Source organism: Diabrotica virgifera, chromosome 2 (genome assembly GCF_917563875.1).
Source record: "Diabrotica virgifera virgifera chromosome 2, PGI_DIABVI_V3a".
NCBI lineage: Eukaryota > Metazoa > Arthropoda > Insecta > Coleoptera > Chrysomelidae > Diabrotica > Diabrotica virgifera.
Genome location: NC_065444.1, coordinates 77,472,966 through 77,494,737, shown reverse-complemented (window position 1 = coordinate 77,494,737; position 21,772 = coordinate 77,472,966). Strand labels below are relative to the sequence as shown.

General features: G+C 33.0%; 1 protein-coding gene across 2 annotated transcripts in view; it reads right to left on the bottom strand.

Annotated features, from left to right (window-relative positions):
• Positions 1 to 976: 976 nt before the first annotated feature.
• Positions 977 to 21,772, bottom strand: part of LOC114330403 (KRAB-A domain-containing protein 2-like) — a 37,334-nt gene continuing 16,538 nt past the window's right edge. For both annotated transcript variants that reach the window (XM_050643813.1, XM_050643812.1), the window contains one exon: positions 977 to 1,494. In XM_050643813.1, coding sequence (XP_050499770.1) covers positions 1,093 to 1,494 — 402 coding nt within the window. In that variant the 3' untranslated portion in view covers positions 977 to 1,092. The remainder of the gene's footprint in view (positions 1,495 to 21,772) is intronic.

Here is a 21,772-nt window from a genome sequence, read left to right as displayed (position 1 = left end):
AAAGAGTAATAAAATGTACGTTTTGCTTTTCTGAATATTTTTGATTTTTTGTTTTCTTGTTAGACAAAAATTGGTTATGCTATGGCTGTTTAAAATTTGCCCAAACTCGTGATTAGTTACTCGTTCAAGCCATTTTAACTACAGCTTTTTCAAAACGAAGCACTTTGAACCGATGAAACTTACAGATCATATAAATAATCCATAGACAAAGTAACTTGTGAAGTGGTAATGTTAAAATTTATATGTGATGCTAATTAGGGGGTGATTTTCGCGATTATTTTACCAAAAAATAAAAGGGACCAACATAATTTTGAGCGTAATTCACTTACTTTTAATATTACAAGTTTTAAAAACAAATAAAAATAAACCTTTTTTTAAACACTTTAAAATAGTTAAAATGAATTTTCCCCTAAAAGTGCTCTGTTTTTGGGTTATTTCACATTGAAATATTCGATTTGGAATTTGATGAAGAAGAACCTACTTTTCATTAGCTGCAACTCTGCTTCTGCTGGGTCTACAGACCTCATGTATACACCATTTTTTTCAATTTTTTTTGGGGCTATATTTTTGCTAAGAATATTTTTTTCGCTAAATTACTTACTTTTTGAGTTATCTCCGAAAAACCGTCCAAAAACATGTTTTATTTTGTTAAACATGAACACATTCACTCGCAAATAACTCGAAAAGTATTGACTTAGTGAAAAAACTCTATAGAAGAAAAGTTGTTTAGGATTAGTCATTTTATCCAATTCCGGTCTTATTTTGAATGTATTTTTTCATCTTCGAGAGGGTATGTAGAATTGTAAAGTTTTTCTTATATAATAATAGACAATTTCAACTACCTACTCCCAGATTTTTATCCTTCCTTTATTTTTTTGGGATCAGATTGTTCTTTAATCGGGCTAATGATCACACATGTATAGACGAATGAAAGTATTTAAAACATTAATTTTTATTTAAAAACAAATTGCAACAGATGAAACAATTAATTATTTGATTTAATATATGAAACATTTAAACTACACAATTATTTTTAATTATACAGAAATGAAATATTTTTACTCATAACCTGAAAAAAAGTTCGCCAGTGAATCAGATTGGTTCTAACTTGAGTGATCCTTGGTCTTGTTGAGATGGCCCGTAAGCAGGGATGTCCACACTACTCACCGGTGAGGTAACCGTTGAAGAAGGGTATGAAAACCCATCGTTAATTTTCACAGAATGTCTGTGTAATGTACCTTGACTAGCCTCAAATAAAACATCATTAATTGCTTTCTCTGCTAAATTTCTTTGCTGAGGATCTAATTGCAGAAGCTTTTCACCCCAAGCTATAGCGATATGGGGGATTTGTTGTTCGTTAGTAGTTTTGGAGCTCCTGGCTCTTTTGAGCGTTGGCTCATGAGGTGGTACTATTGATGAAAGTGATGAATTATTTGCCATTATTTGGGAAGAATCCTCATTGTCTTCATCGTTTTGTTCTTCATTGACTTGTGCCTAAAATATTATGAATGTTACACTTTTGTTTTTAATATTATACTTTTTTCTATATGAAAGACTTTTTCATGTTTTAGGGAAGGCTCTGCTCAATAAAAAGAAAATCACCAGACGGACGAAGTTGAAGGTCTTTAATTCCATCTTCTAAGTGTCGACACTAACCTATAGCATGGATAATAAACCAACGGAATGCTTCGAGAATACAGGCTGTGGAGATGGAATACCTAAGGAGAGTACTTAGAGTCTCCAGGAGGGATCGTATCAGAAACGAGAAAATCCGAAAGCTTGCAAACAAAAGCAATTATGGATAGAGTTAAAGAAAATCAGCTGCGATGGTTTGGCTACCTGAATCGAATGCCAACTAAGAGACTTCGAACAACACTATAGAGAAGGCGTTAAAAAAATATAAACTTCAGGCAAGTAAAATCTTTGACAAACAATATAAGAGAATGGAGAAGAACTTATACTGCAGCCCCATGATAATAGACGATAAAAGAGTTATATGTAATTTATTTTTAGATTTTAATTATGCTGTATGTAGATATAGGAGTTTATATATTTATTTCAGAAATGCAAAATTTATTTTCCACACTGGCGTCAGCTGGTAAAAGAAGTAAAGATTATGTATGCATGTGCTTTTTTCTTATTACAGCTTCCAACAACATCTGAAGACTGGATCGAAATAGCCCAAGAATTTTTGGACCCACTCCTGTTTTGGAACACGCTCAGAGCAATTGATGGAAAATTAATGCAATCAAGAAACCAGTTAATTCAGGTTGTTACAACTACGAAAGATTTTTCACCATTGCCTTAGTGGTATTAATCACCGCAAAAAAGAGTTCATCATGGTTGATGCAGAGATGAAGGGTGGTGGTGGTTTGTACTACTCTAAAGTACCCCGCACAAACCTTATGGAAATTAGGTCCCAGTGGATTTCGTTCATACTTTGGGAAAATACTCTTTAAAGCATCCTGATACGTCTCCCCAATTAGTTCGGATTTGCGGGGTTCTACTGTATATCATGAAGATAACGCAGAAGATACAAGAGGGCAGCATACCTTGCAAAACTTAACTGTTACAATTTAAAATCAACAATTTGTTAAGTTTGCTACAGCATGGAAAGGGCAAACATTAAAAAAGTGGTTGGAAGAATTTGTTTGATGGCCATACATTATATTTAGGAGGAAAGTTCCTGATTTCTGTAGTGTAATACATAATAATGCCGAAGAGGAAGTAACCCTCACCGCTGGACTCCACTTGCGATTTGTAGTCGCGAAGATTGAAAACATTGTTTCAAATACAAGGAAATCCATGATTATTTAGTCGCAAATGGATTGACTTGTATAGGGCTTTTCATTCACAGTCATTTGTTTCAAGCTTCTGTCATATTTCGTATAATCCGTGTATATTAATGTTATACACGGATTATACGACATTTGGCAGAGACTCGAAACAAATGACAATTGATGAAAAGCCCTATTTGAAACAATGTGTTCAACCTTCATGACTGCAAATCGCAAGTGGAGTCCGGCGCTAATACCAAAACATTCCATGTATGTTGCTAGAAGGTACACACAGGACATTAAAAAAATTCCTGGAATATCCCCAAAAGCACAAGAACGTTCCCTGAACATCCCAGGAAAATTCTGTGTCAGCATTTTAAACATTCCCTGAATCCATGAATGTCCACGAATGTTCTTGGTCATTCAAAGTATATGTTTTAGACATTCCCTGGATATACCAGAAATATACCCCTTGCTGATGTGACAATACCTTCTATCTGTTTTTTCATGAGTTTTGTAGGAGAGTCGAAAAACTTTTTTAAGGTCACATCCTGTTTTCATATGTAAGTTTTGACTTGTTTTGTAGTAAATAGATAGTGTAATTTACTACAAAACAAGTCAAAAAATATCATATGAAACAGGAGGTGACCCTAAAACAAGTTTTTAGTCTCCCTTACAAAACACATAAAAAAAACAGAGAGGATGTATTGTCACATCACCGACGATATGTGGCCATACCAAATAATACATCCTTGATAAATATAAACATTTTTATTGCACAAAATCTTTTCAAACATTTTTAATGTAATTTACTGATATTCCTACATATTTTTAAAAAAATGTGTCACATTTGCTTTGTAATCATTTCTTTTGCTTTTCGTAGCCACATATTCCACTCGCTTCCTGGTTTTTTGTACACCACTTCTCTCAGCTGATTCTAAAAAAAATTAAAATGGTAATTTTTCTATCCTTTACAATTAACAATCAGAAGAAATATTATTTACAGATAATAATATGCATAATAATAATAATAATGAATATTTTGTATTTTGACAACGACATCTGATGTGGAAGTCAAAACATTAATAAAATTACTTTTTCAAGTTAACTTTCACATGCGTGTCTTAAAATTGTACTTTTAATACTTATATCATAAATAACTATTAAAACTATCTTAAAACATTGTAATTTGCTAAACCAGTATATTTTACTCTACTACTACTCTACTACTACTCTACTAGCTACACTAAACTAGCTACCTCATTTTCCACTGTTTCTAAAGACTTGTTTACATGGGTAGAGTTTTGAGGAGAGTAGAGTAGCAGTAGTACTCTACCAAAAATGGCTTGATACCATTCACATGAGGAGAGTACAAGTATAGTACTGATTAGTGATGTTGATTATAGTTACTTTCGAGTATTCGTTACAAATCGTTACTTTTGTATAAAGTAATCATTTACAGTATTCGTTACTTTGATTACTATGATTACTTTTGTCACTTTTGTATTTGAGTACCGGTAATCATATCGAAAATCGTATTTCTCAGTAGGTAGATATTTTGTATAAAGTAATCATTTACAGTATTCGTTACTTTGATTACTATGATTACTTTTGTATTTGAGTACCGGTAATCATATCGAGAATCGTATTTCTCGGTAGGTAGGTATTTTTTATAGGTATTCCGATATAACAACGACCTTCACCGATCTGTTTAAGGGATACAAATGATTTGATTACTATTATTACTTTTGTTACTTTTTTATTTGAGTACCGATAATCATATCGAGAATCGTATTTCTCAGTAGGTAGATATTTTGTATAGGTATTCCGATATAACAACGACCTTCACCGATCTGTTTAAGGGATAAAAATGATTTGATTACTATGATTACTTTTGTATTTGAGTACCGTTAATCATATCGAGAATCGTATTTCTCAGTAGGTAGGTCTGTATAGGTATTCCGATATAACAACGACCTTCACCAATCTGTTTAAGAGATAAAAATAATTTGATTACTATGATTACTTTTGTATTTGAGTACCGGTAATCATATCGAGAATCGTATTTCTCAGTAGGTAGGTATTTTGTATAGGTATTCCGATATAATAATGACCTTCACGAAGTACGAAGTAATCAGAGTAATCAAAGTAATTAAAGTAGATACAATAGTCGTTACTCGCTCTGATACGATTGGTACGAAGTAATCAGAGTAATCAAAGTAATAAAAGTAGATACAACAGTCGTAACTCGCTCTGATACGATTGGTACGAAGTAATCAGAGTAATCAAAGTAGATACAATAGAGGTTACTCGCTCTAATACGATTGGTATGAAGTAACGAAGTAATCAGAGTAATCAAAGTAATCAAAGTAGATACAATAGTCGTTACTCGCTCTGATACGATTCGAACAAAGTAATCAGAGTAATCAAAGTAAAGATTTGCCTCTCTGTGCAGTAATCGTTACTTTCGGTATTCGTAAGTAACGAGTACTTTGTAACGAATGGTTACTTTTTCAACATCACTAGTACTGATGCTAGTACAGTGAAACCGATTTTTTTATTTTTGTATTTTTAAACACTCTTGATTATAAGTGCACCTTAAATTCTTAATTTTTTGCTTGAGCTCGTTTACTCCAAAGCCCCCTTTGCCATTCTTTCGACGATTTCATCCTCCGCAGCTTGCCTCATACTTTTATTTTTGTAGTATACACTACCTAAATTCCATAAACACCGGTATTCGCCGTATTATAGCTCTACAAGTTTTAAAGTTTCATCTTCGGTGAACTTCATTTTCACTATTTACACAAAACATAATTCCAGCCAGAATGACAGCGCCCCCATGTACTCTCCTACCTACTCTACTCTGCCATAATTGATCGTGTTCCATGGGTAGAGTGCGCAGCCGAGTAGACATTTTGGCAGTGGTGGTGGTCGTAGAGTAGTTACTTTGCCATATGTTGCTAGTCACTCTACTTTAACTCCTACTATACACGCTACTTGCTATTCTACTGTGCTGAGCATTTTTACAGGTAGAGTTACTCTACTCTATCAAGTACTTGCATCATTACTCTACCCGTGTAATCAAGTCTTAAATCTACTGAAGTAACAGTAACCTACAATCATTAATGAAAAATGTCTAAAATCATTTACCTACCTAGTATTTGTAGAATTTAAGACAGTCCAGTGCCTTATAAATAATTTCAATATGAATATTTTTTCTTTTAATTCTCCTTTGATACCACTCCATTTTAGATTTTGGGGAAATTATTTCATTGTGTTTATAGCCCATATTTATTGAAGAAACCCAATCTGGATTTTTATTATCGATTAAGTCGGCTGGTTTTCCTATAAGATTAAAATGTTAACATTTTCAAAAATCGTTACTGTTGTAATTGTAACTTACCAGATATAAAATGATTACAGCAGACATGAGAATTTTCATTTCGCTAGTTAAACCTTTACATTGTATAATTGTATTGCATTTAACCATTGTTGTCTCTCAGATGATACCTTATTTAGTTCAGTTTAAAAGTGAACTTTATCACGATTACTTTGCATTTCACACTTCAAAACACAACACCAATGAGGCATATTATCTTTCTAAATTAATACTTCAGAGAAAATGTTAAATTAATCTTTGTACAACACAAAATTACAAATAAATACAACTAAAAATATCTAAAACACATTAAGAACAGATATAATAACATTTATGTTTTCCTCCCAAGTAGCCATATTGATTTAATTTTGACAGCATGTTGGAACGGCCTATAGAAATGAATTCCAGTGACGAAGAGTTACAGTTTTTTTTTATTTTTTATCGAAGAGTGGATAAAGCATACTTCACGAACTGTTTCATAAATAACTATTTGAATTTTATTTATATAGATAATCAACCAAGGGAAGTGAGGTCTTTCATTTATTACTATGTTAAACTTAATGATATGTATTAAGTGTATAATATATGCTTTTCAAATTGCCCGCCAAACCCAGAGACTGACTCTCAATTGTCTAGAAGCTCGCCAGCATAGTATTAGTGTTCTCTAGCCGCAAGTGTCAAATATTACATATATTGGTTGATTTGTTGCTGGATGTAGAAAATATACTTTATTGGAATTAATCGATAAATCAACTCCAAGTTGTTTAACCATGCTAATATTTGATGCTGCATCATCAAATGTTAAACTGGTAATTTTGACATCAGCTTCGTGCATTATTTTTAAGCACATTTTTATTAGATTACTTTTTTGAACATCTGATAACCCAGCGATTAAAAATTAGCCCATCGTCAGCTTTCATGAATCATTAAACTATTAATTAAGAAAACAATTGCTTCTTTTGCTTTAATTTCGGAAGAATCGCTTTGAGGTTTACTTCCTATGTCAACATACCTAAAATTAATGTTTTCAATAAATTATTTATATAGAAAATATAATGTTATGATACTTTTTATAATTGCTAATAAATATTAAGCTACACCTACCCTAAAAACTTTTCACCATCCCATTTTATTTTCTGGTGTATAGACATTTTTATCAATCATCAAAGCACAGATACATGATTTTCCTTTATTTTTAAGTTCAACTACTTTTTGTTTTAATACATTCACTGCTTCTTTTTGAAACCCAGGCTCACAAGCTACTACTTGATACCACTTTTGAAGAGTTTGTGGATGACGCAACATGTTAGGAAAAGTTTTTCTGACATACAAGTAAGCATTTGGTAAATAGAAATTAAGAGTGAGAGCAAAGCTTTTTAACTCCGGTGGATAGGTTTTAGTGCTCTTAGATTTAAGTAGCTGCTTAAAGATAGTTTTTGCAGAAGCATGCATCGTATATAGTGTTGCCCAAAATCGGTCTCGGTCTTGCAGTCTTGGTCTTGTTCTTGCGCTTTCGCAAGACCAAGACCAAGACTGACCGTGCAAGACTTGAGCAAGAACAAGACTAAGCCTGCGAGACTCTTGCGTCTTGCAGTTAGGATTGAGTGTCGTTTTATGGAATATATTAGTTCGGGTATATGCTTAGAGACTATGAGACGCAAAAAATATGTAACAAAAATTTGGAAAATTGGATTTATGCGCATTATGAACAATACGATAAACATACATAGCGAATTAAAATATCCATATAAGAACACTTGACATATTTATTTGATACGCACTCAGAGGTCATAATAAATTATTACAATGTAAAAATAAAATATTTCATTCTTTTCTAATATCAGACGACGCCTTCGCTCCGAAATTAATTATAATTGTCTAGATTTTGAGAATAGCTATCCTTTCATAAAATAATCTTCTTGTGTTGTGTGACGCCGACAGTATAATAATATCGCATTAAAACTTTTAGAGCTGATAAAAATATAATACCAATAGCATATCCACTGTTACGGATATCCAGTGCCGCGCCAGCACGTGGTAGCGCCTGTGTGCAAAACATTTAATGGCGCCCAAAATGAACAATTATTTATTGTAACCAAAGAAAATAACTAAAAATTAGTTTATTAAAGTAAGTAAAATAATTAAGTTAAAATATATGTTTGGCATAACAGCATAAAAAACTGTACTAAAAGATAAGATATAGGTAGGTAGGAAACATGAAATACTTAGTTATTTTATAAAAAAACTTTTCGCGTCTTCAGTTTGAAAAATCTGTTTATATTATGGTAAATATCAATTTGATTTAATACTGACGACTCTATAAAGATGGTAGATAAATTTATCAACCGCTCTTGACTGATGATCGATCTCAAATAATTTTTTAAATTTCAATTTCAGTTTATAAAAGATCACTCAGCAGTGGCATCAGATATAGGCAGAGTGAGCAGAATGCAAAGAGCTATTGCTAAATTTGTGTAGACTGCAGTAAAATCGTTTAAAAATATATTTTAAAATTTTACAAACATTATTTAATTCTTTTTCCTAGCTGTTAAATAACCTAGAAAAGAATAGTAAAGACAGCGCCAAACTATTTGGACACCTAAAAGCTCAACAAAAGCACAGAGACTGAGATGGCTGGGACACAAAGAGAGAAGGAAAAACGACCTACTGATTAAGAAGATCACCAGATGGAAACCAGCAACTGAAAGACCAAGGGGAAGACCCAGAGAGAGATGGGATGACCAGGCCATGAGAGATATCAAAATTGTGGAAGTGAGAAACTGTAGGGAACTATGCACATATCGAAATGGGTGGAAGAAAATTGTAACGAAAGCCAAGTCATACAACAAACTTTGACAACATACAAGTGGAATGCGGAGTGATTAACCGCAATAAGTGAATCAGAGAGCTCTAAGTAAGATCCGCAAACATTCCACCCGGAATGAAAAGCCCTGATGATGATGATTTAATTCTTTTAACAAAGGCTGTTAGCATGCTATCTGTCTTTAAAAAGGCAACCAAATGTAACGATGACAGTAAAATTCTCGCGTTAGAGATTCCATAGTAAATCACGAGGGAAAACCAGGAAAAAACATTTTACATTTAATTTACTTTCAAAAAAGTAATACCAAATTCTGACTTTAATATGTTTAAATTATAAATAATATTAATAATACATAGACATACAATAAGTAATACTAAAATATAAAATTTGTACTAGCTCGATATGTTATTGAGTTACTAATCGCGGTATTTTCTTTCTATTGACTTCCTCTTTCAGAATGGGTAACCACATCCTACTGCATTCTACCGAGGAATTTGCGACACAATTGGTTTCATTTAGCATAATTAGAGCCGCTTCTTTGATTTTTCTCTTTTTACTATCTGATTCTTTCAGGACTATACTTGAATCTCTCCATTGAACTCTATGTTCATTATGCCATGCATGTTGACATATTTGAGATCTATCGAATTCTCTATTTTTAATATAAGACTGATGTTCACTTATTCTAACGTTTAATGGTCTTGATGTTTCACCTAAATAAAATAGTTCGCATTCACAAGGTATTTTATAAATGCAATCCTTTGTTCTTTCTTGTTCATTGTTAGGTTTAGTTTTAGATAGAATAGATCTCAATGTGTTTGTTGTTTTGAATGTTGTTGAAATGTTGAATTTAATTCCTATTGTTTTAAGTTTCACGGATATCCTTTTATATATGGTATTTATATTTTCCTCGTATTATTTCTTGTGAATGTTGTAGGATCCCGTTCTAAGTTGTTCTGTTCCATTCGATCCAATCTTGACAATTCCTTATTTATAAACGATAAAGGATAATCATTTTTTAATAAAACAGATGTTAACAATTGTTTTTCTTCTAAAAATGAATTTTTGTTAGAACAAGTAATTTTGGCTCTATCATATAGGGATTTAATGATTCCCTTTTTAACGTTGATGTTGTGATTTTATTTGTAATTGAGATATCTGTTGGTGTGTGTTGGTTTTCTATGCACTTGATTCTCATATCCAGTATCCTTCTTTGAGACTAAAACATCGAGGAAAGGTAAAGTGTTATTGTATTCCTTTCCATTGTAAATTTTATTGTCTCTTCTTGATCGTTTATAATATTCAGGAATGTATCCAACAATTCTGATCTATGAGGCCATATTGAAAACATATCATCTACATATCTCCACCATACCGTGGGTTTTAAATTTTGTTTAGAAATGATATTAGTTTCGAAATCCTCCATAAATATATTAGCCAATAATGGAGATAAAGAAGAGCCCATTGATAGACCAAAAATTTGTTTATAGAATTCATTATTTAGTTGAAAATAGGTATGGGCCATTCCACGAACATACGCCTGTTTTGGATTACTTCGACAACGAATATTTTACTTTGCAACATTAGAATTACGAAAGTAAATGGCGCTAATAATTATTCCAATAAACAACAATGTAATTTGCAATTTACTTTCGTTCTTCTTATTTTGCACTGTAAAATATTCGTTGTTGAAGTAATCCAAAACAGGCGTATGTTCGTGGAATAGGGTATATTATTAGTACATAATGTCAATAACTCCATTATAGCTGATACATTTATGATACATATGTATATGATACATTTTTATAGTCTTGTCCTAGTTGTCAATGTATTATCATTCTTTAATTTCGTTTTGATTATGTTTAAAGTTTTATCTAATGACACATTTGTAAATAAACTTTTTATGTCAAAACTTACTAAAATATTATTTGGATTAAATTCAATATTTGATAATTTGTTTAAAAAATGTTGTGTATTTTTTATAAATGTGTCATTATTATTTGCAAAATGGTTTTATAATATTTAATAAAAATTTTGATAATTCACTACAAGGAGAATTGATGGTACTACAAATGGATCTAAGTGGAATATTCGCTTTATGACTTTTCGGTACTCCATAAAAATGTGGTGTCGTACTATAATGAGGTGTCATTAATTGTCTTTGATAGTACGTTAGATCATTTTTAAATTTGAATAAAGTTCTATAGATTTTGTTTTCTAGTGTCTTCGTTGGATCCTTCGTTAATTTGGTATAAGGTCCATTTGTAATTAGATCTGTAATTTTGTCCTCATATTGTATTTTATCCATTATTACAGTTGCATTTCCTTTATCCGCTGGTAGGATTGTTATGGAGTCATCATTTTTTAAAGTTTTTAAAGCTTTCGTTTCCTCTTTGCTGATGTTCTGTTCAATTTTATTAGATTTTTCCAAATGCTCATGAAAAGAACCATATACTATTTTGTTCTAAAAGAATATTAAATTTATTTAAATGTATATTTCTTTGTTTTTGATATGAATTTTGATAAATTATTTGTAAACTAAAATTGTGGCTTATTTCCCATTATAAATAGTTGATTATAAAAATGCCACAAGGAAATAGCTTCAGAACAACATCTAAAGTAATATTTAATAAATAGCAATATGCTAGTGGGTAACTGCGAGACTTGCAAGATTCTTGCTGCAAGACCAAGACCAAGACCAAGACTGGGAGTGCAATACCAAGACCAAGAACAAGACCGGGTGTATTGGTGCAAGACCAAGACCAAGACTGTCCAAGTCTCGTCTTGGTCTTGCATTTGGGCAACACTAATCGTACCTATCCTAATAAAATAAAAAGCAATCATCAAAACTTGATCGACTAACTACAAACAATATAAAATAATAAACTGTTATATATGCCAAAGCTAAACAGATCACTAATAAGAAGTATTCATAATTTTCCTTACCGAAAGTTTCAGGGAGAAATCTTCATCGATCATCTGCTTTTCTTCAAGATGTTCTAATAAAGATTTTAAGTTATTAACTTTTTTAATAAGCCTTCTATTTCGTTGTTGCAACATTTTGATTTGTTTGTTTTTCTTTTGAATGCACTTGTTTACTACTACTTTATATCCTTGGTCTCTGTTAGGTGATCCTTGTTCAAAGTCACCAAGATAGTGTCTTCGCTTTTTCAATGGAGGTTCTAAGGTAGTTTCGTCTGAAATTTCTACTGGAGTCTTTATGGTAGTAGATTCACTCGTTGTTATATTTATATTTTCCCTTTTAGATCCTGTTGGTTTATCTAAGACAGTTTCTCTTTTTACTGGTAATTTTCTAGTTGTAACTTGCTTAACTAAATGGTTTGGAAAATCGAAAATGCTGGGTACAGCATCTTTTTTGAGTTGTTTTTTTGAACTCCAACCGCTAGTAATATACGAATCCGCTGTGAAATGTTTTGAGCAAATTTTAGAACTGTTTGTTGGTTTAAAATTTTCACGGCGCATCGCTATAATCCATTTTTTTTGCAATGATGAATCTTTAGGAAATCTAAAACAATTGATTTACTTAATCCATCAGTTTTCAATCTAATTATAAAATAAAAATTATCTCTCTCTCTCTCTGTCTCTCTCTCTGTCTCTCTCTCTCTCTCTCTCTCTTACTCTCTCTCTCTGTCTCTCTCTCTCTCTCACTCTCTCTCTCTCTCTCTCTCTCTGTCTCTCTCTCTGTCTCTCTCTCTGTCTCTCTCTGTCTCTCTCTCTGTCTGTCTTTCTCTCATATGTATCACTATATGTATATGTTACAGTTCAAGTTGATTCTCAGTTAGAGTTGACTCCAACTAGTTGGAGTCAACTCCAACTGAAACGAGCAGTAAAAGTTGATTTTAAAAATTTAAATCGACTTTTACTAGTTGGAGTTGACTCTTCCTGGATCGATTCAGTAAATGTTGATTATACGAGAATCTCAAGTGCATTTTTGATGAGTGTGCGTTTCTTTGTTTTGACCGTTTCAACTACTTATTAGTATAGTCTGTAACGTCGCCCCCGTTAGGTAAATTATTCTGATTCGATTTTTTGCACAAACTTACTCAAAGAAATATATTCGTATAACAATCCTTATAACAAATACACAGGGTGTCACGCGGTACCGCGGTCGAAAAATTGTTTAACCAATTTTTGTTAACCAAATTCACAAAAATAATTTTTATCTACTCTATCTCATATTATGTAAAGCAGCGGCTCTCAATCTGTGGTACATGTACCACTGGTGGTACATATCATTATTTGCGGTGGTACACAAAACACACAAAAACTTAAAATAGTAGTACATAGTAAGTCTTGATTATACAATCTAAAAATATAGAAATATAATAAAAGAAACTTTAGATGGTACATGACTCAAAAAGATTGAGAACCGCTATGTAAAGGTTTTATTGTGTGAAAATTGTAAATATAGATAGCAGTACATGAAGGGTTTAAAGTGTGTCTGAAGTAACAATGTATTTTAAATCGGTTTTTTTTTTCGTACTGTTTTTTAGTACACTTTCATATAATTAAACATCCTTAACTTTCGCCTTCGGGAGGAAATCAGACACGCCCTTGCAAGGGCAACTGAAATGCTCACAAAACAGCGATCACGAAAGCAAAGATGGATGACAGAGGAAATATTGGATTTAATGGACGTCAACTAAAAAAAAACAAATCTGTAGGAAAAGATGAAATACCAGCTGAGCTATTGAAGTTAATCAACGAGGAAAACTTAGAACTTCTTCTTGGACTATTTAATAATGTTTACAATACAGGGACTATCTATAAAATATGGCTTGAATCTGTTTTCATACCACTGCCTAAAAAGAAGAACGCCAAATTATGCCAGGACTTCCGCCTTATAAGTCTATTAAATAACATTCTGAAGCTTTTCTTGCGTATCATACAGAACAGAATATATTATAAAAAATGTGATGAGGTCACCGGTCAAGAACAATTTGGCTTCAGGAAAGGTATGGGGACACGACAAGCAATATTCTGTCTTCAAACTCTGGCACAAAGATACAAAGATCGGCAAGCAGACCTTTTTATCTGTTTCATAGATTTTGAGAAAGCGTTCAATAGGGTGAACCACAAGACCTTGATAGAAAAATTGAACAACATCGGAGTCGACAAAAGAGATTCTAAAATTATAGAGGCTATTTATTGGCATAAAGACCAATGGTAATACGTCAAGGCCAATTGAAATACAACGAGGTGTTAGACAGGGTTGTGTGCTATCACCCATACTTTTAACGTCTACTCTGAGGTAATATTTGCGAACTCTTTATCGCACTCTTTAGAAGGAATCATGATAAACGGGCAGAGAGTAAATAACATCCGGTATGCAGATGACGGTGTCGCGAAAAAAGGTCGCCAACAATTGGTCGAGCGAAAAAATGTCGCGCACATTTGAGCGCGTATCAAAAGGTCGCCGGCGAAAAAACAGCGCCGACGAAATAAGGTCGCGTGCAATTGATCGCGCGAAAAAAGATAGCGTCATGTTTTACATTATTAAAACCATTCAATTGGTTTTCAAAAAGGTTCTAAAGAAATTCTATTTGCATACTTTAACTTTATGCATTATGAGCCGATTAGTCTTGGAATTCCATCTAATTACTTTTTAATGTATTTTGGATGTATAAGAAGATGGGAAAAATAACGTATATCTAAATACTTTTTAATGTATTTTGGATGTGTAGGAAGATGGGAAATATAGGAGAATGGGAAATTATTTCATATGGTATTTTCAGGTTATTCAAGTGAATATACTTGAAAATTGAACAATTTTTAACATGAAGAAAGTATTTTTTTTGTTCTACGTGAATAATTTTAATATATGGATCTAAATTCAGAAAGGTACTTTCCTTCACACTTTTTACAGGCTTAGGACTGTCAGCAAAAAACTGGCGTGTTTAAAAGTGTTTGCTCTTCCTAATCGGATATCGTTAAAAATGTACAGTAATAATAGTTCTATTTACAGTATATATTACATACAAACGAATACCAGGTACCAGTTTACCTATTTTTGGTATTTTCAGAGACCGGTAATTAGCATAATTGGTTCTTAGTAGAAAGTCGTTATGCAGATTAGTGAAGAATAAGTAGTTTAGATAAGGGCACCTTATTGTGTAGGTATTTATTAGGAATTCCATGAAGTCATTACGATAAGACATTATTGGAAATGCTAAAATAAATATTGTACAAAAGTTCTTTGTCTAATTGTGCGTTATTCACTAATGTGGTAATTATTATTCCATATTCGTGAAACGTACTTTTATTACTTTTTAATGTATTTTGGATGTATAAGAAGATGGGAAAAATATCGTATATCTCATTATTCATTAGCTTGTCGATTTGTCAAGATGGTCTTAACTTACGTAAAGAGTCAAAAAGGTGCCAATATGTTGGTGTATAATGGATATATCCATAGAAAGGAAAAAACGATTGATCAAAAGACAATTTGGAAGTGCGCTCAGTACAATAAGCATAAATGTACCGGGAGAGTTCACACAGTGGGAGATGAAGTAGTGAAAAGTACAAGTCACAACCACGTTGCCGATGCGTCAATATTAGAAGCAAAAAAGGCTTGTAACAGAATGAAAGAACTGGCTCATCAAGTTGAACTAACAACACAAGGAATCATAGCTACCGTTTCACAAGAAGTGTCTGTGGGTGCAACTGGGCAGCTACCTTCTATTTCATCCCTAAAGCGAACTATTCAGAACACACGCCAAAGAGTGGAAGCTATTCCGGCAAATCCAAGAAGCTTAACAGAGCTTATTATTCCGGAAGAATACACCAGAAACAATAACGGCGAACCGTTTCTTTTATTTGACAGTGGTCCAAACGAACAGAGAATTTTAATATTTTCCACTGAAAGAAATTTAACTTTGATGGCGAGCTGTGAACACTGGTATGCCGATGGAACATTCACATGTACTCCTCTATTGTTTGGTCAGCTGTATACAATACATGGCGTACAGTATAGCAACGTTATTCCAACTGTTTTTGCTCTACTTCCTAATAAAACTCAGGCAACATACACTCGACTCTTCCATGAATTAAAAACGTTACGACCAGGTTTACGTCCTACAACAATAATGGTGGATTATGAAAAAGCAGCAATTAATGCTTTACAACAAGAGTTTCCTGAAGTCAGAATCCGTGGATGTTTCTTTCATTTCACACAATGTTTGTGGAGAAACATGCAAGGTACAGGACTGCAACAAGTTTATACAGAAGACGCGAATTTTGCTCTACATCTGCGACAATTGGCAGCCCTAGCCTTCGTACCTGAAGTAGATGTTGTTGCAACATTCGGAGAGCTACTGGACAGCGAGTTTTACACTCAAAATGAAAATTTACTAACACCTTTAATAAACTACTTTGAGGATGTATGGATAGGCAGATTGGATCGACGACAACAAAGAAGACCGCCAATGTTTCCAAGGAATCTTTGGAATTGCTTCGAATTTATAGAGGAAGATCTACCGCGTACTAATAATGCTGTCGAAGGTTGGCACAACAGCTTCTCCTCGATATTAAATGCAGCACACCCAAATCTATGGAAGTTTATTACGGGGCTAAAGAAAGAAGAGAGTTTAAATCGATTAAAAGTGGAACAATACATAGCTGGAAACCAACAACCTCAAAAAAAAATTTATAAAGATACAGCGCGGCGAATAAAAACGATTTGTTTGCAATACGGGAACCGGCCAAATCTAGAATATTTAAGAGGAATTGCCCAAAATTTTCAACTGCAAGTATAAAAAACTAAAAAACAATTAAAAAAAAAATTAAAAAAAAACAAAAAAAAATAAAAATTAAAAAAACACAAAAAAATAAAAATAAAAAAAATAAAAATAATAAAAATTAGAAAAAAATAAAAAAATTAAAATTAAAAAAACTTTTAAACACGCCAGTTACTAACTGCCAGTCCTACGCCTGGATAAAGTGTGAAGGAAAGTTAAAGTATGCAAATCTGTTATTAATATAAATGTATTCTTTAACTATGATATCTTCAATAAGTACTCACCAGTGACAATGTATTAATGAAATTGTGCCTGTTATATAATTTTTAACCACAATATCATTATTTTATTTGGGAAATTTTATTTTAATAAAGATGGTAGCCCTTAACCTACCCTATCTATATGTAGTATATAGCCTGTAAAATATATTAAGCTTATATTAAAACTTACTCTTAAATAACCAAGGGTAAATTTTGCGACACTGCCAAGTCGTGAAATAATACCTCTAGGTACTTTCCCTACAACATTTACAGTTAAAATTACCTTAATTCGACCATTAAATTGGTCGAACATTTTACATGATCAATTTCAAATAGGATTATTTACTTCCAATTATTTTCCTATTATTTAAAGTGGAAAATAAAACTAAAGTCATTTAGAAGTCAATATTGGGTTGACGAAATATTTTTTACCAATAGGTTAAAATGACTAATAAGAAAATATTTAACTGTTTGGGTCATTATTTAACAGCAATCCTTTAGTTCTATTGCATCATCTAAATCTGACCTAAGCCTGGATTAAGTGTGAAGGAAAGTTAAAGTATGCAAATGAAAACATATTTTCTGACGCGATCTTTTTTCGCGCGATCAATTGCACGCGACCTTATTTCGTCGGCGCTGTTTTTTCGCCGGCGACCTTTTGATACGCGCTCAAATGTGCGCGACATTTTTTCGCTCGACCAATTGTTGGCGACCTTTTTTCGTAGATCCGCAGATGACACAGTATTAATGACTGATTCGGACCATAGTCTGCAGATACTGTTGGATAGGGTTACTGAGAGTTGTGAAAAAATGGGGATGAAGGTCAATACTGCGAAAACCAAAGTTATAAGAATATCAAGGAACAAAAATTTACCTCTTCCAATAAATATGTACACCAATAAATAAATACACATTCCAATAAATAGAATACACCACCAAGATTAAAGTCGAAAGCTTACAGGACGACTCCACAAGATACCTATTCCAAAAAAGACTAACGGAAAAAAGCAGCAACACGTATATCACAGAAAGTGACGGAGTCGAAGAAAGCTGGGCAAAAATTAAGTCTAATATCTTAGCCTCAGCCAAGGAAGTTCTTGGTGAAAGAAACATTAATAAAAATAAATCGCTTCCAAGACGAAGAACTCCATGGTTTTGTACAGAAGTGAAGGAAAAATGTAAAGAGAAGAAAAAAGCTTACCTAAAATACATGTCAACTAAAACACAAGAGGCATACGATTATTATAAGACTATAAGAAACGAAACACATTCATTAGTAAGAAGAATAAAAAATGATCACTGGGAACGTTTTTCGAAAGAAATGGAACATGATTTTTATGGTCTCCAAAAGGAAATATGGCGCTTTATAAGAGGTCAAAGAACGGAGGTAAAGGAACTAATAGAACCAAAACACATAGAAAAGGATACATGGATTGACTCCTAAAAAAGCTCTATGCAGAGGAAGAACGAATAATGCTAGAACCGGACACACCAGAAATTACCACAAATGAAGATGTTGTTCTGAAGCTATTTTCTTGTGGTATTTTTACAATTTTAACTATTTAGAATGGGAAATAAGCCACAATATTATTAAAAAATGATTTTTATTAACGTTTCGACGCCCAAATCGGGTGCCGTTGTCAAAATACAAAATAATATTATTAATAGTATTTTGTATTTTGACAACAGCACCCGATTTGGGCGTCGAAACGTTAATAAAAATCATTTTTTAATAATATTGTGGCTTATTTCCCATTCTAAATAGTTAAAACAAATGAAGATGTTATATAAGTGCACAGGAAGTACGAAAAACACTCGAAAAGCTGAAGAACAGAAAAGCTGCAGGTAAGGATGGAATACCAAACGAATTACTGAAATATTGTGGAGCAGCAAAGACAGAACAATTAACAACAATAATTAACAAAATCATAAAACACAATAAAATACTGGAAGAGTGAAGAACGAGCGAACTAATTCTACTATTCAAAAAAGGAGATAAAAGGCAGCCAGAAAACTACAGAGGTATCAACTTGTTAAATACTACCCTAAAACTTACAACTAAAATCTTACAAGACGTAATGAATCAGAGGATAAGTTTAGCAGATGAACAACAGGGTTTTCGTACTGGAAGATCGTGTACAGATGCAATATTCGTCATAAAGCAAATTACTGAGAAATCACTAGAGTATAATAGACCAGCATTTCTATGTCTGATTGACTTAAAGAAAGCATTTGACAGAGTAAGATTCAAAGATGTAATCCATCTTCTGTATAATAGAGAAGTCCCTCTAGATATCATAAAAACTATTGAGAACATCTACCAAAATAACAAAATGGAAGTCAGAATAGATGGACAACTTACAGAACCTATAGATATAGGCAGAGGAATAAGACAGGGAGACTCATTGAGTCCTATGCTTTTCAATTTATCATGGATGAAATCATTAAAAACGTCAACAAAGGAAGAGGTTATAGAATGGGAAACAAAGAAGTAAAAATACTCTGCTACGCAGACGACGCAGTATTGATAGCCCGAGATGAAGATAGTCTGCAAAGATTATAGTCCACAGATTTAACATAAGAGCATTCAAGAATTCAATATGACAATTTCATCTCAGAAAACCAAAACAACAGTAATCAATAAAGAACCAATCAGATGCAAAATAGAAATTGATGGCATCAGTATTGAACAAGTAATGGAAGTAAAATACCTTGGAATTACATTGTCAAGTTACGGAGACCTAGACAAAGAAGTGAGAAATCAAGTACAAAAAGCAAATAGATTGGCAGGATGCCTTAATAACACTATATGGCGAAACCGACATATTAACACTGAGATGAAGTCAAGAATTTATAAAGCCAGTGTAAGACCAATAGTGACATATGCATCAGAAACAAGACCTGATACAGCCACAACACAAAGACTATTGGAAACGGCAGAGATGAGAGTACTGAGAAGAATTACAGGAAATACGCCTCGAAAGAGGAGTGAAGACATTAGAAGACGATGTAACGTACAGTGTATAAACGAATGGACACTAAATAGAAAAAAAAAATAATGGAATAACCACATAACCAGAATGGGTGAGACACGTGTGGTCAAAATAGCAAGAAATAAATCACCAATCGGTAGAAGAAGTATCGGCCGACCGCGCAAAAGATGGAGTGACAACCTTCCATAGAGGTATCAATCCGCCAATGAACAAGCAGAATTGCTTATAAAGAGGAAGAAGAAGAAAAATAAATATGTGAAACACCAACAGCTTGAATACGTAAGCCAGTACAAATATCTTGGTTGCTGATTCAACCATCAACTTGATTATAAACAAGAAGTCAAGAGCGAGAATAGAGGTAGCCCGACAGGGGTTTATCAAAATGAAAAGCTTATTTTGTAACAGTAGCCTTAATATCAGCCTTAGATGTCGTTTTCTGCATTGCTATGTGTGGTCAATACTTTTGTATGGAACGGAGGCCTGGACACAACAAAACACTGATGAACAAATTGGACGCCTTTGAACTCTGGCTTTATAGAAGAGACTTGAAAATACCTTGGACAACCCACACCACCAACGAATATGTTCTGAGGAGAATAGGTACAGATAGGGAACTGCTAAAAATCATTAAAGTCAGAAAAGTTAGCTACCTGGGACACATAATGAGAAAAAAATGTATCGTCTCACGCAACTGATCATCCAGGGTAAGATTGAAGGAAAACGGGGGTCCCGGTAGGCGCCAGATTTCATGGCTTAGAAATATCAGAGACTGGACCGGCCTGCATCAATACGCTCCTAGCGCTCATTGTTAATAATTAAAAATAACCGCTTAGTAATAAAATAATAACAAAAATTTCTTCAGTATCTTGTAGGGGGGTCGTTAAAATTCGTATGACAGTATGACAGATGACTTTTGCATATTGTATACCTATCTAATTACTAAATCTGTAAAGTTTTGATTTATTTTGTATGAATATAATTGCGAAACACTACAGAATTTTACTTTTTGACATAAATTTTATTAATAATAAGATAATTTTGTACAATATTTTTAATAATTAAAGTAAATAAATTTTAATTTCACTCAAATAAATAATCGATTGCTGCCATTGACCACTTACATTCAATCTCGGTTAATTTGATTAATAATCGCGGCAGGTAAAGTAACATTCTTCTTTCAATACAACAAAGTGTTACTTTACTGCCGAAAATGAGGGCAAATGAGTACAATAATGGATGATTTTAGTGACGTTTGGCGATAAACAATGATTTTAAACAAATTCGCAAAAATAATTTTTTCACTTCGTACAATTTTTTTTAGATCTTATGGGACTTTTTTCTTTAAAATTGACTGTTGTCGAGTTATTAGCGACTTAAATTTTGAAAAACGCCAAAATAACCATTTTTAAGGTTTAATAACTCGGTTAAAGATAATTTTTGTGAAAGTCGAGCGAGCGGCCGTGGAGTAACGGCATAATCGCTGGCCTCATACGCCAGTGCACGTGGGTTCGAGCCCTGCCAAAGACAAACCATTTTCATTTCCAATAATGACACGAGCCGTCTCACCGTGCCTCGGAGAGCACGTTAAGCCGTCGGTCCCCCTGGGCTAGTGTACATCGACGCTAGTTACTTGAAACAGGGTTAAAGATGTAATTGGCGCCGGAACTGCCCGAAAGGCAAAAATGCCATACGATATTATATATTATCAAAGTCAGAAACTAAAAAAAAATCAAAGATTAAAGCTACCTCTATAAGATCCTGAAGAAATTTTTGTCATTATTT